General features: G+C 43.9%; 2 protein-coding genes and 2 gene segments (V, D, J or C); 3 read left to right on the top strand and 1 right to left on the bottom strand.

Annotated features, from left to right (window-relative positions):
- Window positions 1-18,172, top strand: part of LOC119533990 — a 193,005-nt gene that overhangs the window by 158,829 nt on the left and 16,004 nt on the right.
- LOC119533988 overlaps window positions 1-18,172 on the top strand; it is a 209,656-nt gene that overhangs the window by 184,672 nt on the left and 6,812 nt on the right.
- LOC119534739 (trifunctional enzyme subunit beta, mitochondrial-like) lies at window positions 3,387-5,567 on the bottom strand. Its single transcript, XM_037837346.1, has 2 exons — window positions 5,550-5,567; window positions 3,387-5,034 (listed from the first exon to the last, which is right to left on the bottom strand). Exons 1-2 carry the CDS (start codon window positions 5,565-5,567, stop codon window positions 3,616-3,618), a joined length of 1,437 nt encoding a protein of 478 aa, XP_037693274.1. The 3' UTR covers window positions 3,387-3,615.
- On the top strand, window positions 7,598-11,442 carry LOC119533991 (anionic trypsin). The gene is made up of 5 exons (XM_037835984.1): window positions 7,598-7,637; window positions 8,643-8,802; window positions 10,175-10,428; window positions 10,830-10,966; window positions 11,263-11,442. Exons 1-5 carry the CDS (start codon window positions 7,598-7,600, stop codon window positions 11,413-11,415), a joined length of 744 nt encoding a protein of 247 aa, XP_037691912.1. The 3' UTR covers window positions 11,416-11,442.

Raw genomic sequence — 18,172 nt, 5'->3', positions numbered from 1 at the left:
TATCCCATCAGCCGTCCGAACCTGACATTCTCCACTCTGACTGTGAGCAATGCCAGTCACGAAGACAGTGGCTTATACCTCTGCAGCTCTGGAGGCACAGTGCTGGGCACAGATCAAACACCTGAGCAAGAACCTCAGTCCTCTCCTAGCCAGTTCCTACCCAGAGGAGCCCAAGGACCCTGCAAGGTGGGCTGAAGGGAGGAAAACCACAGCTCCGGGGCAGAGGCAGCTGTTTGTGTGCCTGTGTGTTGGGGACTGTGTGCCTGTGTGTTGGTGTGAATGTGTGGACTGGGTTGGGGAGAGATCTATATGGGGCTGGGACTCGAACTGGAAAACACTAAGAAATAGGTGGTGCACTCCAACCACAGATGAGAAAACAAGCTTCTGGGAGGCTGAGGGTAAATTATTTCCAGAAGAGTGTTTAAAAACACTCCATAGAGACATTGATGCTCCTAATGCACCTATTTTTAAAAAATGGATATCAAATGTAGCACAGTATTAGCTATTCAAAATATTGCTTTTTTAAGCAACAATGCTTTAAAAGCTAAAAAAGGGAATGTAAGCAGTTTTATTTCTACAAAAACACAGTTATAAACCTGGAACTAAATATTTTGATCCAATCATTAAGGATACACGTGATTAACAGCCTTTATGACGTTTTGGAGGACATTATCAGCAAGGTCACATCCACACTTTAATTCTGGGAGTTCAACATTGGTGATGACTCTTGGATTTGATTACCACAGAGGGAAAATGTACTTTTACACATAGATGAGGTGGAAATATTACACAGAAGTAGATGAAATAGACAGACAGATAGATAGATAGATAGATAGATAGATAGATAGATAGATGCCCAGGACATTTCTCTAATTGATAATTCTTTTGTCAAAATTCCGGAAATGTTATGTCTTATTGAAGCAAAGATCTTAATTTTTTTGTTTCCCCTCTTAAATCTCTAACAGGTTTCCAGTAATTAAGGGATCTATCTAATGGAGTAGGAGACCCCACTCTTTTAAAGCAAATAGGAATTCTAGATAAAATATATCAAAATAAATTTTAAAAGACCTAGTTGAGCTCAAGACAAACAAAAAAACATCTAAATGCTAGAAGTAAAATAAAATGAGAAGGCCCTAAATAAGAAGGAGGCCACTGTGATCTCTGAACTAAATATAGGCACTAATAGCTAGAATGCAGATTTTACTAATGTTCATGGCAGAAGAAGCCAAAATCTAAGTCATTTAGAAAACTAAACCCAAAGCTAATACACCAACTCTTGATGTGAAAGCTGGAATCATAAGAGGGTCCAATGAAAATTCTTGGAACTTTCATTGTGGCTGCTGTAACAAATTACCACATGCTTAGTGGCTTAAAACAACATAAGCCTCAATTTAGAAATTAGTATCTTGCCCCAAATCAAGGGCACTTTGACAGGGCCTTGCTCCCTCTAGAGGCTCTAGGGGAAATTGGTCCCTTAACTCTTCCAGCTTCTGATGGCTGCCAGCATTCCTTGACTTGTGGTTTCATCACTCCGGCAAGCATCTTCAAATCTCTCTGCTCTGTCTTCACATTGTCTTTGTGGGTGTAAAATCTCCCTCTACCTTCCTTTCATAAGGATATCCGTGACTGCATTTAGGGTCCATCAGATAATCCAAGATAATCTCCCATCTCAAGACCCTCAACTTAATCACCTCAGAAAAGACCCACCCCCATCCCCACCCATATAAGGTAATGTTCACATGTTCTAAAGATAAAGACAAGGATATATTTTGCAAGTACATTTTTCAGCCTGTCACAGAACTACCCTCACTCCAAAAAGTAAACCAAAAATAATATTGAATCCCCTCAGTGGCTGCAGAGACCAGAGCCTGTGCCCCTGGGTTTGCAGAGAGCCTGGTCACCATCCAGATGCTTGGAGAAGAGGGAACCTTTATCCCAGTGTTCACGGAAAACACAGCTGCTGCTCAGCACTTAGAAGGAGTGGACAAGCTGCTCCATCCGACCTGGAGGACAAAACATTGATCTATACATGACTCCCAGACCTTGAAATCTAACGGGCTTTGCCCTGCTGGGTTTCAGAATGGTTTGGGACCACGACCCCTGTTTTCCTCCCAGTTTCTCCCTAATAGAATGGGAATGTTTATCTTATGCCTGTACCTCCATTATATATTAGAAGCAGACAACTTATTCTCTAGGTTTCATAGGTCCACAGACAGAGAACTGTGCCCCAGGGAGGACAACACCCATAACCGATTTTGATGAGACTCTGTACTTAGCATCGTTTCTGAAATGACTAAGGATTTTGGGATATTGTGATGGACTGAATGTATTTTGCATGTAGAAAGTACATGTTTTTTGGGGGGCCAGTGGGTGAGGTATGGTGGTTTGAACTTGTATGTACCCCAGAAAGACATGTTCTTAAACTGAATCTATTTCTGCAGGTGTGAATCCATTGTAAGAATTTTTAATGAGGTTACCTCATGTAAGGTGTAGCCCACCTCAATCAGGCTGGATCTTAATCCTATTACTAGACTCTTTTATAAGTGAAATGAAATTCAAACAGAGAGAGAGAGAAGGTCACAGGAAGCAAGTAGCAGAACATCAGTGGAACCAGAAGAGAAGGGAGAATTTCCGTCTCTACTTCAGCCAGCCAGCTTCTCCCGGGGAATTCATCAAAAACCATCACTGAAGTTACTAGCTTTTGGCCTGACGTGTGGAATTTGGACTTGCCCATCCCCACAGTCCTGTGAGCCAATTCCTATAAAAAAATCTCAAAATGTTCATATTATACACACACACACACACACACACACACACACACACACATATACACACACATACACACATATCTCCTGTCAGTTCTTTCTCCCTAGAGAACCCTGACTGATACAGACAAACTTTAACTAATAACATCTTCAAAGATTCTATTCACAAATGGGTTCACTTCCAGAAGGCCAGAGGTTGTGTGTGTTGATTTATTTCTGTTACAAACTCAGTAGAGAATAATGAAAGCCCTCGTAACCACTCCCCCCTTCACATTCCTGGGTCTTTCTTTTTTTTTCTTATACTTCTCCACTTTATTGAAGTTGACCAAGATGACATTTATATAGCTATACATTTACTGTTAGTTTTCAGTGTGGTTTAGATTCTGAATTATCTTTCTATTTTAAGTTAATTTAGGCACATTGGTTTGTATTTTACAGAAAACACTTATCTTTAGGACACAAATAGGACTGAGTATAATTTGCAAATGTTATAAAAGATGATTCCAAATCTTAGCCAACTTCTTTCCCAAATTGCAACTGCTCATTTAGTCATTAATGAAAATAGAGAAGAAAAAAAAAAAAAAAAGAAGAAGAAGAAAGAGAAGAAGCTTGAGTATATCGATGGGTAAGATTCTGGTGAGTAAGAAATCCCTGAAAGAGCAGTAAGCCATGATTACTGAAAAGCTCAGAACACTGGCAAGGCTTAACTGGAAAATATTTAACAGAAGGCCCCAAATTTTGCTTTCTTAAGAGAAGCTGGGAACTATAGATGTCACTTAGTAATGCATTGAAATGGCATTGCCTAGTGTGAGTGTTTCACAAAAATTTCAGGTCACCTCTTCTTGATTTATTATTTTGGATAAGCTTCCACTATCATAGCATGGCCCTGCCCTCCAGCCGCGCAGGCGGCCACCAGGCCGTACTGGCCGCCTTCCTTCCGTAACCTGTTGGCAGCGGCCATGACCAGCCGGCAGCCAGTGGCTCCAAACGGGTGCCCCAGGGACAGCGATCCACCCCAGGTGTTAAACTTCTCCATGGGAGGCAGGCCAACCTTGGTTTTTCTGCCCATGTAGTTTTGCACAAACCAATCAGAATCCATAGCTTTAAAATTAGCCAAAATCTGACCGGAGAAAGCTTCGTGAAATTCGAAAGCATCAACATCATTCATTGTTAATCCTGCTCCCTCTAGAACTTTTGGAGTAGCATATGTTGGTCCAAGTAAAAGTTGATCTTTTGGATCCTGAGATACATATACAAAATCCCTCAGATAGGCCTTGGGCTTGTAGCCCATGGCCAGAGCCTTTTCCTCGGCCATCATCAGCACGGCAGAGGCACCATCAGTCAGGAATGAAGAATTTGCAGCCGTCACCGTGCCATAGGGCTTGATGAATGCGGGCCTCAGCTTGGCCATCTGCTCCAGGGAGGAAGGACGAATGCCATTATCTTTGGTAACTGTATCTTTTCCTGGCACTTTGAAGGGCACCACGTCCGACAGGAGCCCTTCATCCTGTGCCTTCTTGGCCAGGCTGTGGGAGCACAGCGCGTCCTCATCCTGTTCCCGTCGGGGCACGGCAAAGGCAGCAGCCAGTCGGTCTGCGGAGTGGCCCATGGTCTCGCTGGTGGAGAACTCGGCCACGGCAGGGAGCTCGGGTGATAGAAAATTCAATCTGAATTGAGAGATTAAAGACAGGCGCTGACCCAGAGTCTTGGCCTTATTGAAATTGAGCATCATCTTCCTCATTTTCCTTGAATGTCGAATAGGGACGTCAGACATTAACTCCACACCACCGGCCACGACCGCGTCACACTGGCTGGAAGCAATTAAGCCAACACCTGTGGTCATGGCTTGGTTGGCAGAGATGCAGGCCATGGTGACGGTGTGGGCAGGAGTCTTGTTGGAGAAGCCGGCTCCAACGGCAGCCTCTCTGGCCACATTGCTTGTTTTCACCTCCTGAATCACTGTACCAAAGACGATATAATCAATAGTTTCCTTTGGGACACTGGTCCGATGAAGCAATCCCCTAAGTGCTGCTCTAGCCAAATCATGGGGCATCAAGTCTTTATATAAAGTGCCTGACAGCAAAAATGGGGTGCGAACACCATCTACCACCACGACATTCCTTATGTTGGGCTTGGCCAAGGTCTTCTTCGATTTAGTCTGGGCAGCTGGGGCAGCCTGTAGCCGGGAGGAACAGCTCAGAGGTCTGATGGAAAATCTGAGGGCACATTTTGATGTAGTGGGAAAATTTTTAAAGGTATAAGTCAAATACTGTCACCTCAGAGAGAACTTTCCTGACCCTCTACCTAACATAGCATTTATCAACCCACCCACCAGTCACTACATACCTTACCTTATTTAATAATACCTAATCATTGTCTAAAATGAGGTAGAATGACATATATACTATATATGTACTATATTTACTGTACTATAATATACTGTACTCTATACTACACTATACTATTATATACTACTATGACATGTATATATACTACGCAATCTTATTTATTGTCTGCCTCCCATCTCTAAATTTCACATAAACACACAAACACACATGCAGGTAAGCGCATTTGAGAGCAAGCACCTTTTCTACCTTCTTCATTGCTGTTTAATAGAGCCTAGAATAACTTCTGGAACATCATAGAAACTCAATAAAGATCCCATGACCAGAGGGGAAAATCAGGGTGTTTAGTCACATCACAGAAAAAGTCCCTATTTTTGATGGCCTGCAACCTGGCTCCCACAGACTCACACAGCTACAGGTGAGGCCCAGGGAGATTTACCCTCCAAGCCTTGGACATGGCCTGGATAGGACGGGGCCATGCCAAGGTAAGGTTCTAAGACCAGGTGGCAGGTAAAAGATCAATCCAATCTTCCATTTCTTCCAGGGACACAACTGCCAGGAGGGGCAGGATGTACAGCTTTCCCTCAAAGGACCTTGGGCCTTGATTTTCCAATAAACCTTCTCTTAGATGCCACCTGCAGTGATTCCCACAACTTACAACACTTTCCAAGCCTTCTACATACTTGAAGCCAGCTCTGTGATTTTTAGTTCTGCAGTCTGGGGAAAGACAGAATCTTTCTGAGTCTTAGTCTCTTCTTCTGTAAATGGAAATGATTTCATTATGCACATCTCAGAATAAAAATATTTGTGAAAAGTTAGACTGTAAAACTTAACACAAAAGAAAATCTGTGTACTGCTGTTGTGTGTCTGTGTGTCTGTGTGAGAAATCTCTTTAAATTTGTCAGGCATTGTACAGATATACCGCTATTCACATCTAGGTATGCGACCCTTTAGGGATTGGAGGAAATGCAGTGAGAAGTAAAAAAGCTGAGAAGTGGTTGTGGAGAAGCTGGCTTGGCAGCCACACTAGGGACCACACCAAAAGTCACCTAGTGTCCCTTCCAAACCGTGAACCTTATGTCAGCACTTTCCCCAATCCACTCTAGCTTCCCAATTACTCCCTCCCACTAGCCTGCTTGCTGTCTCCAGTACTACTACCCAATTCCTGAGCTTTTCCCATGTCATTCACCGTCTCCAGAAAATTTTCTCCTTTTCTAGCTTTCAGAGAATTCAAATGTGGCCTCTGCCTACTCCTGTTCCTCACCAACCCTGTGCTCAGAGGAGCAGAATAGAAGCCACCTCATAAGAAGCCTCCTCCAATTGGCTCATATAATTAGACTAAGCACAGATACCAGCTCCATCTTGACACACCTTCTGGCAAGGATGTGCTTCAGTAAAATGCAGGGCTGTGTCTTGGTGGCCATGGAAAGTTCCAAATTAGGATCCTCTCCGGGAAGATTAGAGAATTTCACTCTGTAGCTAGGAAGCCCAGCACAATGATAGTCGCACTACATCTAAAATAGAAAATTCCAGGAATTCCCCTCCACGTCTCTGTTAATGAACCTAACACTCAACCCCTTTCCTATGTGTTAATCTCTCTTCCTGGGGCTAATTCTATGATCAGAACCCAAATTTATCCATTGTCCAGTCCCCTCCTAATGTCTGATCTGGTGCATGTGCTTCTAGATCAGGCTGCCAGCTCTCCATAGATGGGGGCAATTCTCATCACGTTCGACACAGGGTAACTAAGAGACTGCTTAAAGAGAACCCATGGCCGTGTGAGTGAGAGACCAGTGTCTTCACAGTGAGGAAGAGAAGAATGTGGTATTGGTCTTCTATTTTCCAAATGCATCAGATAAACTCCTATATAACCCCTGAGCCTTCATGCTTCCAAACACTCCCTACTCCCATGCACAAACTTTGGTAGAAAGGAGAACCAGCTGAAAACGCAGATTCCCTGGGAAATTTTATGTTGAGATTCTGGTTCTTCAAAGCCCTAAATTTGATCTCCCTGCCCAGTGGATTAGACTTGAGAGAACGGCCTTCATGCTTACAGGTAGAAAGCTTAGACAAGACTTCTTTCCCCTCATGGTGGATCCAGGACACTGAGTAGCCAAGTTTGCTACCAATACCAACTACTCCTTAAAGTAAGTTAGATAAATCCCCAAGAGGGAAGAGGATTTCTAAGGGCTCAGGTCATTCTCCCCTCCTGGAAGCCCAGCTGGGCTATGTGTGGGCTTGGCCTCCCCATTTTTCCCCTTTCCAGAAATCAGCTGCACCCAGAAGGAAAGTTCCCTTATCACCTGTAAGTCATGCATCCACAGAAAGTCCAAACAGCAGAGGTGATGCAAGACCCTGGGAAGGGGAAAGCTGCAGGTGTTTGTACTGGGAGGAACAGTAATCCTCCAACCTCACATACCCCTCCTCTCGCTCCCCTTGGAAGGTATAAAGACGGATTCTCAACCACCCAATTACACTTCTGCTACCATGAATCCTTTCCTGATTCTCGCCTTTGTGGGAGCTGCTGGTGAGTTGCATGGATTGTTCCCCTTCCTTCTCCTGGCAGAAACACTTGCCCTAGCCTTCTGCTGCCTCTCCTCTTGTACCCATGCTCTGATATTCTGTTGTCCCTGTCTAGCACCCCTCCTTCCCATTTTGGGGGGCTCTCACCTCTCTCACCTTCTGACTCCATTCCCTCCACCATGTCTCATCCACATCGGGCTGGAAAGGAAGACCAGGTGAAGGTGGTCTGTGAAATGAACCAGGAAGCTCGAGGTGTAGCCGTGACAACTCTGGGATAGCCCCTCTATAGTTGAGTTAATCATGGCTGCCCAATGCAATCACCTGGGGAGACTGAAAAAGCACTGCGCTCAGAGCTCTACCTCTAGAAATTATGACTTTAATTGGTGAGGGGTTCAGCCTGAGCATAGGACTTCGAAGCTTCCCGGGTGATTTTAAGATTCCCAGCTGTGAAACCAAGGTTGAAAATCACTGTCCTATTGGCCAATAACAGAGCCTACCTTGTCCTGCCTACATGGGTCTAGGGGCTGGTCACCACCCTGGCCTGAATGCCCAGGTTTCAGCAATGGGAGCAGTAGGGTATAGGCAGGGCTACCCAACCAGAATATTTCCTTAGTTAGACCAAACCATCCTGACAATCTGAAGTTCCAATAACCTCGGGAAGTAGACCAATACTGAAAAATAGAGAATCACTCAGTGGATTAGAAAACCACATTCCCATCTGCCTCCCACTGAATTCATTGTGAAGGCATTTCTTGTGTCCTCACCTGGTGCCCCCGAAAGAGGACTGGGCCTGAGCTCCTGAAAAGTTCCTACTATGTGTGCTGGAGACCCAAAGGCTCAGGGGACCCACAGCCTGTGATACCTATTGGGGTTGTCAGTGCTCCTTCGCTTGCGTATTATCACTGTGCTTGTTAAAGAATCCTAATTAGCATGAATCAGTCACAGAGCTCTGGGTTCCACCCTCCAACATCCTTCTGAAATGGCTTCTCCTTTCTTATCTCCACTCAAGTTGCTTTCCCCATTGATGACGATGACAAGATCGTTGGGGGCTACACCTGTGAGAGGAATTCTGTCCCGTATCAGGTGTCCCTGAACTCTGGCTACCACTTCTGCGGAGGTTCCCTCATCGAAAGTCAGTGGGTGGTGTCTGCTGCTCACTGCTACAAGTCGTAAGTGCTGGGCCCCTGACTGCAGAGCTCACAGCCTAGTGCTCTCTCAGAGAGCTTGGGTATAGCCAAGGGCAGTGCTGAAGTTGGGTGAGATGGATGGGAAATTAAGATGATGGAGAAGAGAAATTGTCAACAGCAATTGACTTGTAGGAACTGAGGATGAAGAGGGGCACACAATAAGAAGTCTCAAGCCCAAAACAAATACATAAAGCAGTAAGTCTATGGGTTATAACAGCAGGTATTAATTATTTTTGAGTAGGTGATAAGGCCTGGTGGAAAAGGCAGGCAAAGACTTCACAAAGTGACCTTTTCCAGTTGACTAGACATTAAAACCACCTAGGAAATGTTTGATCATGGATGATGGTGATGGTAGCACACCATTGTGAACATAATTAACAGCAGTAAATTATATATTTGTGGTGAAGAGGGGAAATTTTAAATTGTATATATGTTACTAGAATAAAATTTTTTAAAAAACAAGCATACAACACAGTGAACTATTTTGTAAATGATGCACTATGTTCTTTCATGAATTGTAACAAATGTACCACAGTAAAGCAAGGTATTAATAATAGGGTGGTATTTTATGCATGATTGTTTGTAAACCTACAACCTCTAATTTAAAAATGTAATATATACTGATGACTGGGTCCTATTTCAGAATAATTAACTCAAATTTTCAGGAGTGGGCTCTGAATATCAGTGTGTTTCTTAATGCTCTCCACCTCAGCTGATTCTACTGCATAGCTAAGGCTGAGAACCCCTAGACCAGAAGTTCTTAAACCTGAGTGTCCATCAGAATCATCTGAAAAGCTTGTTAAAACACAGTCCCTAGAGTGTCTGTTTCAGTCAGTCTGGTGTGGGCCTGGAAAATTTGTATCTCTTCAAGTTCTGAGGTGCTGCTCCTGGGGTCTGGGGCAGCCTTGAAGTCCAGACCTTGGGGTCCCGCTTTGAGACCATTAAGTTAGATCATATAGAATGACGATGCTTATCAGGCAAAGGGAAGAAGTAAAAGCCATTGCATGTAGTTAGCAAAGGCACAGAGGATGAAGAATGCTTGGGAAACTTTAAGTAGCTCTTTTGTGCCCCTGATACTGGATGCATGATGGGGGGAGGTGGGATTGGGAAAAGAGTCTGGAAAAACAGACTGAGAAACAGTTCCCCAGCTGGATCCCTTTACCTCATTCCCCAACTCCACCACCACCCTCGGTCCCGGCCACCCACCGATACTAACCCACAGGATAGGGCCACAACCCTACCCTAGGCCTCTGGAATCACCCATGAGCAGTGAGCTCGAGATCCCCAGAGGAGAGCAGGCATCAGCGCTTTGACCCGAGGACAGATGCCTTCATCCTGCTTTCCTTCCCAACAGCCGCATCGAGGTGAGACTGGGAGAGCACAACATCGACGTCCTCGAGGGGGGTGAGCAGTTCATCGAATCGTCCAAGGTCATCCGCCACCCCAGCTACAGCAGCTCAACCCTGAACAATGACATCATGCTGATCAAGCTCTCCTCAGCTGCCGCCCTCAACAGCCGGGTGTCCACTGTGTCTCTGCCCTCCTCCTGTGCATCTGCTGGCACCGTCTGCCTCATCTCCGGCTGGGGCAACACCCTGAGCTCTGGCAGTAAGAACCTTCACCCTCATACTTTCTGCTGTCCCCACATCTTCCATAACCAAGGATGCCCCTGGTTTGAGCCCCTTTGCTTCCAGCCTGCAGCTTCATTTCAAGCTCGCACTACATTCAAGGCTCAATACAAGATACCAAGAGGTGCAAAGTCTCAAGGAGATGACTCCTATAGTCAAAAGATAAAACAAGTACAGAATTTGCTATTATCACTTCTAGGGAGGGGTTCAGCAATGATCATTCTGGAGAAGGGGATGAAAACCACTCTTCCATGCTGGTGCTTACATTCTTGGGGTTCCATCTCCCTGGGGTTGCCCTCAGTGTTCAGCTTTGATTTACCATCCCTCAGCCTGACCTCACCCACATTTCTCCTTTCCTTTATCTCTTCCTGCTCCTCAAAGCCAACTACCCAGAGCAGCTGCAGTGCCTGGATGCTCCCCTGTTAAGTGACAGCCAGTGTAAATCCTCTTACCCTGGAGAGATCACCAGTAACATGGTCTGCGCTGGCTTCCTTGAGGGTGGCAAGGATTCCTGCCAGGTGAGTTAACCCCTTGCATGCTGAGGCCCCAGCCCAACACAGACCCCACATGAGAGTGGGATTTGAACCCCCAAGCCTGTGGGGCTGTGAGAGGAGGGCTCCTTGCAGTTCCCCATAGAGAAGGAAGAAGGCTCATTTGTGTGGCATGTTGTCTCCTTAGTAACAACAGAGAATGGGCCATGATGAGGAGGATGTGGGCCCACAGAGCTGGCCAGGAACAGGGTGTTTTAAGATTGTGGCTCTATTCTCCCTTGTCTCCCTCTTTATACAATTCGGCCTGCCTTGTCGCTCCCCAGGGTGACTCTGGTGGTCCTGTGGTCTGCAATGGAAAGCTCCAGGGAATCGTCTCCTGGGGCTATGGCTGTGCCCAAAAGAACAAGCCTGGAGTCTACACCAAAGTCTGCAACTACGTGAGCTGGATTAAGGAGACCATTTCTGCCAATAGCTAAAAGCCCCCCTAAGTCCCACTGACATGATGATGCTAATAAAGTGATTCTGCTCTCACCACCTGTGTCTGTCTACTTTTCCTCCCCCATCACTCTGGGAAACATCCAGTCTGAGTTCAGAAAGGCTTCTACCCCTTAGAGATGAGTAGAGTTCCCCAGTTCCAAAAATGTGTGTCAAGAAATACTAATTCAGCAGCATGATAAGAGGTGAATTTTTTTAAAAGCAGAGTAGGGGGGCAGGAGGGGGTGTTTTCTAGAGGAAAACAAGCTTGACTCAATGTGACTCCACCGTAGTCCTCCTCTGGGTCTCAAATGTGCTCATATGTGCGCACTGGGCATGGTTTGCAGGACTCTACTACCTCCCTTGACTTGGAGTGAGCCTTCCTATAGCAAGAGCAAACACATCTAGGGAAACATCTATACCGATCACTGTGACCTCTTCTGATCCACCTTCTACATCTGTTCTCGCTAATCCAGCTTGGATTCCCTCCTAGTGGCAGATGTCCCACTTAGAGAAGACTCCACTGACCCCAATTTTGTAACAACCTGCTAGTATGTCTGAAGGGGAAAAGAGAGCTCCCTGGGTCTCCCCTCCCTCAGTCTCCTGAGATATCTGTTTTGTTCATCCCACAGAATACTACCAATAATATACACCATACTAACTGCTTTATAGGCATTCTCACATTTAATTCCCTCAACCCTCAGAGGTAGTTTTTATTCCAGTGGCACAGGCAAGAAAATAGAGGTTAAGAGAAGATTATTAGTTTACCCATGTCCCATGTCCAGCAAATGGTAGATCTGGGGTTTGATTCCTCATTTGCCTGACTCCAAAGCCCATGTTCTCTCTCTGCTGCCTCCTGGCCTCTCCTGCTACAACGTAAGGTTGTGGTCTGGGATGATAATGTGGCCCACCAAGTCTGCTCTTCGGCATCTTTCCAGTCCACTCTTACTTCCACTCTATTCCCTGCCTCAACTGCCCTTCTTGGAGGGTTGCTCCCAATGGCTCCTTCCATGCAGCATATCCACTCCCCTAACCATGTCCAATACTGCTCCTCGAGGTCCTTCACATGGCATTGCTTCCCTTTTAATGCCTTTCATGACCTCCCACAGCTTTCAATATAGCATCCAAGCTCCTTATTGTAAAAACATGAGGTCCTTCATGCCCAGCTTCCACCTGTGTTTCCAGCCTTGCACTTCTCCACTCCTCTCCTCTCTGCCATGCTCCAATGACCAGGAGTCCTGGTGCTCTGTCCAACACGCCGCGCACCTTGGACATCTGGCTCTAAACACAAGGGTCTTGTCAGATTTGATGCACTTCCCACCCTCCTCTTTACCCTCTTCAGGAAAGTCTTTTCTGACTCATCTGCTCCCCATCTTCCTTGCCCCACCATGTGCTGAGGACATTCACCCTCTGGTCTGAGTTGGCAATCCTCCTTCTGCCCATGCTTCCTTCCGTCAGAGCACCGTCCATGTTGCTTGATAGCACTGGGCATGTCTATCTGGGTTTTCCACTTGAGCTCGTTAAAGGAAGAAATCTAGTCTTGTTCATTCCAGTAGTCCCCAGTGCTTAAAACAATGCCTGGAATATAACAGGGACTCGGTGAATGCCCATGGATTGAACAAAGAAAAGGTCAGGTAGGAGTGGAGAGCAATGTAGTGAGAAAAGAATGAGCTTCTAGAAGACTGATTCTCCCAGTATGATCCCTAGACCAACAGCATCAGAATCCTGGGAATTTATGAGAAATGCAAATTCTTGGGCCACACCCCAGAACGAGTAAATAAGAAATTCTGAGAAGACCTAGAATCCTGCATTTTAACAAGTTGTCCAGGTCCTTCTGATGCATGCGAAAATTTGAGAAATAACCTGACAAATATGTACTGTGAAAATGATAGTAACTAACTTTTGCTAACCAAACTCAAGTACATGATAAACCTTTACATGTGTTATCTCACTTAGTTCTCCCAACAATCCCTTAATGTAGGTATTATTATTATTCCCACTTAAAGATGAGGAGATTGGGGCTTAAAGGTTAGTAGCTTGCCTGAGGTCTCAGACGGAATTGGAGAGCCTGCATTGGAATTTGGGCAGATTAATCTGGCTCCGGGAGGTGGGCATGACCGAGCCTCGGCTGCAAGCTATGGCGTCTACCAAAGCCACAGAACCTGACTAAGGAGTCCTGGGTTCTGGTTCCAGCTCTTCCTTTTCATGATGTATGACTTCGGTCAACTCATTCAGCCTCTTCAATTCTCCGTTTCTCATTTGAGGAAATTGTGAGAAAATTTTTAGAGAGTGTATTACCATGCCTTGGAAGGTTTCAAGGAATACACATATATAAACTGTTATCTGTGGGTCTCTCCCACACCAACACATACCTTGAAAAAGATACATAAACAACTCTGCTTCCCCCTCCTGTTTGAATAAGCACTATGCACATTGTTCTCTCTGCCTCAAGGGTCCAAGCTGAGATTGCAATTACTTAGGTCTAAAAAAAAGTAAGGAAAGGCTGCCCCCTGCTGTCCAAGATGATGAATGACCCCCTACCGTATACATGTTCTCACCTTTTACAGAAAACTGCTGACTGCATTTGGGCATACTGACCAGGGTGGCAAAACTGCAACAAACCCCATCGGGATTAAAAGTAGCTGTAATACCAAAACAAGGTGGTATTATGTTTTGTAAAGCCAGTGGGGATGAATGTCAGGCTTCTATTCAAAGTAAACCTGGTCCCCAGCTATATGATCAGAAGGAAATTTTACCTAGAAGACACATTATTGAAAGGTAAAAGAGGTGACTAAGACAGAAAAAACATAAAGAAATAGGTCAAAATAATTGATTAAATTGATGATGGTGTGTCTCAATGTGAAAATATAATAAAGATGAGGCCGTGTCACATTCTAATAATAGATCAAAGCACTTGATGACCTATTTTCAGACTTGTGGTAGTGTATTGTAAGATCTGTTATCATTAATTAGACAGACCATCTCCTTTTTTCTTTTTTTCCCTCAAAATTCTAAGAGGCATGCCCTTACACCCAGCTTATGGCACCACTAGTCAGCACTCGAGTGTTCTCCATGGCTTCCACGATCTACGTGCCCTTTTTCTAGTCCGTAGACAAGCAGAGTCTGAAGCCTAGCTCTGTGACAGAAAGACCTAGTGTAATTTTTGTTTGCTTGTTTGTTTGTTCGTTTAAACACAAATTAATAGACCTAGTTCTTGAAGGCTATGGGAACTACTCAGCAATCTGCATTTTTAACAAGCACCCTATTTGGAACCAATGAGCAAATTCAGGAATATAAAATAGTTTCTAAAATAAGTTGATCTTTGGAAATAAAGTGACTTTGTAAATTAAGCAAGTAGTTTTTTTTAAGCAGTGGATTTTGGAATATTATTTAAACACTATTTTGTATTTTCCTCTTTCTATTTTATGAACTTAAGTTTTAATTTTAAATAGATAATTTATTCATATCACTCAAAAATTGAAGCAATATAATAAAGTTAGGATTGAGAAATGTTACTTTTACTTCCAGGAATACTGTCTACTCTTCTTATCCCCATTAGGTAGTCACTTTTATCAGTTCCTTTTGTACTCTTTCAGTGCTTTTTTTAAAAATCAAAAGCAAGTGAACAAAAGTATATATTCTTATTTCCTCCCTTTGTTATACAAAAAGTAGCATGCAGAATATGCTCTTCTGCAATTTGCCTTTTTTCCATTTAACAATATATCTTAGAAATCTTTCTACAGCAACAGAAAACATCCTCATTCTTTTTTAGCACTGAATAATATTCCATTGTGTGGGTATATCACAATTTTTTATCCAGTCTCCCACTGATGGACACTTGAGCTGTTTCCACTGTTTTGTTATTTCAAATAATGCAAATATTTTGCACACTTTTTCTCATTTCTTTGCATAAGTATTTACAGAGATATGTTCTCATAAGTGGAATTACTAAAAGTAAATGCATTTGTTATTTTTCTACACATTTCCAAATTGCTCCCAATAAAGTTTATATGATTTTCCATGCTTACCAGCAATCAATGCGTACAAGTGCTTATTTCACTACAAACTTGCCAGTAGAATGATCCATCCTTATTTTGAGATTTTGTTGATCAGATTGGTGAAAAGTAGGGAAAAGTGGTTTTACTTTGCATTTATCATTGTGAGTATTTTCCCCCTATTGTTAAGTGTCATTTGGGTTTCTTTTTCTCTGAACCATTGTTCTTTGCCCATTTTTATCGGATTTCTGGATTATTTTCTCACTTTTCTAGGACTTCATCATGTTAGGGAGATTAGCCCTCAGGATGTGAATTGCAAATATTTTTCCCACATTGAGACTTGACTTTCGATTTTGTTTATAATTCCCACTAAAGCGTGTCACCGTATGTAGTCAAGTTTGCTTTCTTTTTAATTCTAGATTTTAAAGCATAAATCAAAAGTTCATCCTATTCCATGGTGATAGAGGGATTTTCCCATATTTTCTTTCAGCACTTCCATGGTTTTGTCTTTCAACATTCAAATCTTTGATCTATGAGAGAGATACACGTGTATATGTGGAATTGATCCAACTTTGTCTTTCTTCGGGGCTACCTGGTTTTATAAACACAATTTATTTTAAAAGTCCAGTCTAACCTTATTGATAATGTCTCTAACATATTCTAAATTTCAGTATCTTTTTGGTCTCTTTCTAGGCTTTCTAATTTGCCACATTGCTTGTTTATTCAAATACCAGTTCTGTGTGGCTTTAATCACTGAAGCTTTAGAATGCTTTAATACATAGTAGAACAAGTCTCTACTCTTTCCAATTGCTTTTCTTCTTTAGAATGTTCTTGACTGTGCATTATTTGTATACATTTCCTCATGAATTTAGAATCAAATATGAAGGAAGGAAAGAAAAATTTATTGGCATTTTGCCAACTAAAATAAATAAATAAAACTATCTAATAGTTTCTCCAAATAAATAGCTTTTCTGTCATGGCAAGCGGTAGTAAAATAATATCCCTTGGTCAGATCTTCAGCGAATCATTCCATCCGGCAGAGCTTCTGCCTTTTGGTAAAGGACTTTGAGATGAGGCACTGTCATGAATCCAGCCACCTCAAGAATAGAGCTTGGAAAGATGTGACATGGCATTCAGCTTTCCCTCCTTTAAGCATCTCGATTAGAGTGAAACAAATTCTACAAGGTCCCAGGGGTGACCCTGATGACTCTAATAGCGACAAAGAAAAACCTTTATACTTAATTTTCCCCAACTTTAACTTCATAAAATACAGGTCCTTGGTTTCTGGTACTAAAAGAATAATGAAGGAAGGCCTTCAGGGACTTGGGGACTGGAGGCATGGAAAGGGAAGGAAAGAAATGACCTGGATATCTTCGTGCTTTGGATCCCACCCTTCAGACCTTGCAGTGGAGTGATTGGTAGTGAAGGTTTTTGACACGTTTCCCTCACTGTCAGAACCACTCACGACTGTGACCCTCGGCACCGAGCACCTGCAGCCACTTCACCACCCGGGCTGTCCCATGTCCCAAGACAACGGGATGCTTACATGGAAAATCTCAAACAAAGCTGAGGGCAAGCAAAAACAGAGACGCAAGCATGTTTACTTCATCATCCCTGCCCTCACAATGTCTTTACTCTAGCAGAAATGAAAGCATGTTCACAAACCAATTACAATAAAAGGAAGCACCATCTGGTGAAATGATATCTAGGCCACTCACTTGGAGGTTAAACTTCAAAGTCATCTTGTAGAGGGAAAACAAAATCTCTACAAACAACTTCATATCTCCTACCCTACAGGGAAGAGAGGGAGAAGACTGTGACCATGATCACGTGACCATTCAATTGTACGTGAAGAATGCTTTTGAGGTTTCCTCTGTTTAGCCAATTCCCCAACTCCATTTTTTTCTGTGATTTCTGAGGCACAGGACTACAGAGCTACAATGTGAAATGAGACGGCTGACAATACATGTAGTTTTCCCTCAGCCCATCCTCACTTCTAAAAATACAGCCGATTTGGAGGATTGTATGCTATGCGAATATATCTCAATAAATTGTATATAAAAAATAAAACTAAAAAACAAAACAAAAAAAAAACAAATAAAAAATGCAGCCAAGCTCTCAGCTATCATTTTGTCCGCATCCAGAAAAACCCTAGCTCCATCTAGCTCATGGCCAATTCCCTAGGGACCTCCAGACCCAATTAACCACCCTAAAGACTCAGAGTTGGGCCTAAGGGACAGAGGCTCGGTATTGAGGGCTCTGATTCTCAGTGAAAAGTAGGTGTGGCCTCTGAGTGACGCACAGTCTCCCCTGCCACTCTCAGGGGCGGGGCCATGATAGAAAGGGGAGGGTTCTTCCCGTGGTGGTTCCCCACGATGACGACAGCTTGGAGAGGGGCAGCCACCATGGGGAAAACCAGCCCCTTCTGCATACAGCCTTTCAAATACACACCGCTCTGAGGAGCTGAGAACATCCTGAAGAAATGACACTGGGGATGAGGAGGGAACGCCGTGGCCCTGTTCACACTCAGCCACCACCTCACAGGCACCCCCACCCCCACCCTCCACTACCCTCCAGGGAGCAGCACCTCTGGTGGTTTCTTTCAGACTCTGAGGGGCGGGCCCATGGGAGGAGCTGTTTTTGTACTAAGCTGTAACATTGTGGGGACAGGGGGCCACAGTGATTCAACCCTATGGGAAATCTTTACAAAAACCTTTCTGCCTGTTCCACAGCCCACAGTGCCCCACTTTTCTCCTGGGACATA

This window comes from Choloepus didactylus, chromosome 5 (assembly GCF_015220235.1).
Source record: "Choloepus didactylus isolate mChoDid1 chromosome 5, mChoDid1.pri, whole genome shotgun sequence".
Classification (NCBI taxonomy): Eukaryota; Metazoa; Chordata; class Mammalia; order Pilosa; family Megalonychidae; genus Choloepus; species Choloepus didactylus.
Note: the sequence above shows the minus strand (reverse complement) of the source record. Positions and strands in the feature narration are given on the sequence as shown.